The sequence below is a fragment of the Hipposideros armiger genome, unplaced genomic scaffold (genome assembly GCF_001890085.2).
Source record: "Hipposideros armiger isolate ML-2016 unplaced genomic scaffold, ASM189008v1 scaffold_102, whole genome shotgun sequence".
Lineage (NCBI taxonomy): Eukaryota > Metazoa > Chordata > Mammalia > Chiroptera > Hipposideridae > Hipposideros > Hipposideros armiger.
This window is the reverse complement of record NW_017731452.1, coordinates 2151817-2154044: the sequence shown is the minus strand read 5'-3', so window position 1 is coordinate 2154044 and position 2228 is coordinate 2151817. Positions and strand designations below refer to the sequence as shown.

Genomic DNA, 2228 nt, shown 5'->3' with positions numbered 1-2228 from the left:
TCATTATATGTAACTTTTTTAAAAGTCAGTTAATGTAAGTGAAACAAGATCCTGGTACTTATTTTTTTTTTTAAACATAAAATGTGTATATCATTTCAGAGATTTCTGCATATTTTGGACCTGGCTCATCCGTGATTTACAATTTTCAAGAAAATTATTCCTTAAGTAAAAACTCCAGCTCCCACGCTGCTTCCTTTCATGGTGATATGAAGCTGAGCAGAGAAATGATCAAATTTAGCTTCCGAACAACACGAACACCAAGCTTACTGCTTTATGTGAGCTCCTTTTATAAGGAATACCTTTCAGTTACCATTGCCAAAAATGGTGAGTGCTTTTTAGATGAGAGACAGAAAATTGAGTTACAGCATTAGATCAGTAATAATACGGATCATTCTTGTATTCTTTTGTCTCAAACTACAAACAGGGGGGAAAAAGTGTGCCTGTTTTTTGTATTCAATTTTGTTTTTTCAGTACTATGCTATTCATTTAATCTAAAAGGATTATTTAAAGTAATTAAGGTGCCTTTATCACTTTATAACTTGGATACTTTTACATAACCATGAGAATTTTAATTTATTTACAGAAAATATTTGTCATATTTTTATTATTGCTAGAAGCTCTTTACTATTCCATATGAATATCAGTATCGGTGTCGTGGTTCATTTTGAAATAAGATGCCTCTGTGTACATAGCAAATATTTTCTTTAAATCAAATCAGAGAAGTTTTGAAGAAATGTTAACAAGCTAGTATTATGTATAAGACAATGTCCACAAAATAATCTGTCGGTTCTAATTATAGGCAATAAAATAGTCATGGGAAATGCTGGTACATCGATGCAGGGTAATGGTGTATGGATTAGGCCATGTTGTGTGCTACAGAAACATTTTCACAGAAACCCACTTACTGTTTCTCTTCCCTATAACCGGATTAAAGATACAATTTTATAAATAAATTCTCTGCATGAGGAAAACAAACAAATTTACAAACATTTGAATATATCATTTCAACTAAATCAAAAGTGGCCAAAGGGCACTGATAAAATAAAAATAATGTTGCTTAATAAGTATATTTATCCTCACTGTAATCATTTTGAGCTTGAAGCTTATCTGCACACTGGGGCATTTTCGTTGTTAAACTGGAAGATATTCTGTGAAGTATATTAGTCGACATTTTTTTTAAACAAGTTTTTCTTTTTAATTGGGGAACAGTGTGTTTTTCCAGGACTCATCAGCTCCAAGTCAAGTAGTTGTTTCAATTTAGTTGTGAAAGGTGTGAGGATTGAACCGGCAACCTTGGCGTTATGAGCACTGCTCGCTAACCAACTGTGCTCTAACCAACTGAGCTAACTGGCCGTCCTAGTTGATGTCTTTGCAAGCAATTGAGTAGTACTAATTATAATAGTAAATTTGGCTTAAAATCATCTGTCGAGAGCTGGCTCGACAACCGGGGCACCGAACGGTCCCTGAGCAGGATTGCTTGACGTGAGGAATAGAGAAAGAAAAGAGATGGCACAGACACCAAAATTGGGATTAGGAGGGACACTTTGCCGCTGATGGTGGAGGGTGCCACTGTTTATTGGGTAACATTGGTTATATAGAAAGCAGCTTCCTTATTTGCAGGGAAACTTCCCTAGCTACGCACAGAGATTTTGGTAGGGGGTTTTAGGAGGGGGCTTTAGGTGTAGGCATACAGAAACCAGGGTCTAGGGCTGGGGATTTTGGGAGGTCTGAAATCCCCTAAGCAATGAGTCCATGGTGAAACTGTAAACAAGCCTTAAGGTAGGCTCTGCGGTAAGCTTGCTGTGGGAATGGGTACTTTTGGGAGTGTCCAAGCCTTGCGTATGCAGTTACTAAGCAGACTCTCTTATCCAGCTGCTCCCTCAGGCATAGGGTCCTGCATAGAGGCATGTAGCAGTTTGCCACAGCCTCAGTATCCCAGTTGTCCTCAATTGGCTCCCAACAATCATCCATTTTACCCTAATTTCATTCCAAAATTTATGACCACGACTACTTGACCAAATATTTCTCATCTTTAGTCAAACTACATTTGCTTGTAATAATTTCACTAATCAATTGCATTTCAGAAGTGGTATATATATTTTTTAAAAGATGAGATTATACAAACAATGTTATTTCAATATTCCACAGTAGTTTGTCATTTCATAATATACCAAGTCTTATTTTTTTTAAGTCAGAGGCTAGTACAGAGATTTGCCTTTGCTTAATTA

The 2228-nt window shown here is 36.4% G+C and overlaps 1 protein-coding gene across 3 annotated transcripts in view; it reads left to right on the top strand.

The window, feature by feature from the left end:
• CNTNAP4 (contactin associated protein family member 4) overlaps nt 1-2228 on the top strand; it is a 213234-nt gene that overhangs the window by 175573 nt on the left and 35433 nt on the right. For all 3 annotated transcript variants that reach the window (XM_019646480.1, XM_019646479.1, XM_019646481.1), the window contains one exon: nt 100-324. In XM_019646480.1, coding sequence (XP_019502025.1) covers nt 100-324 — 225 coding nt within the window. The remainder of the gene's footprint in view (nt 1-99; nt 325-2228) is intronic.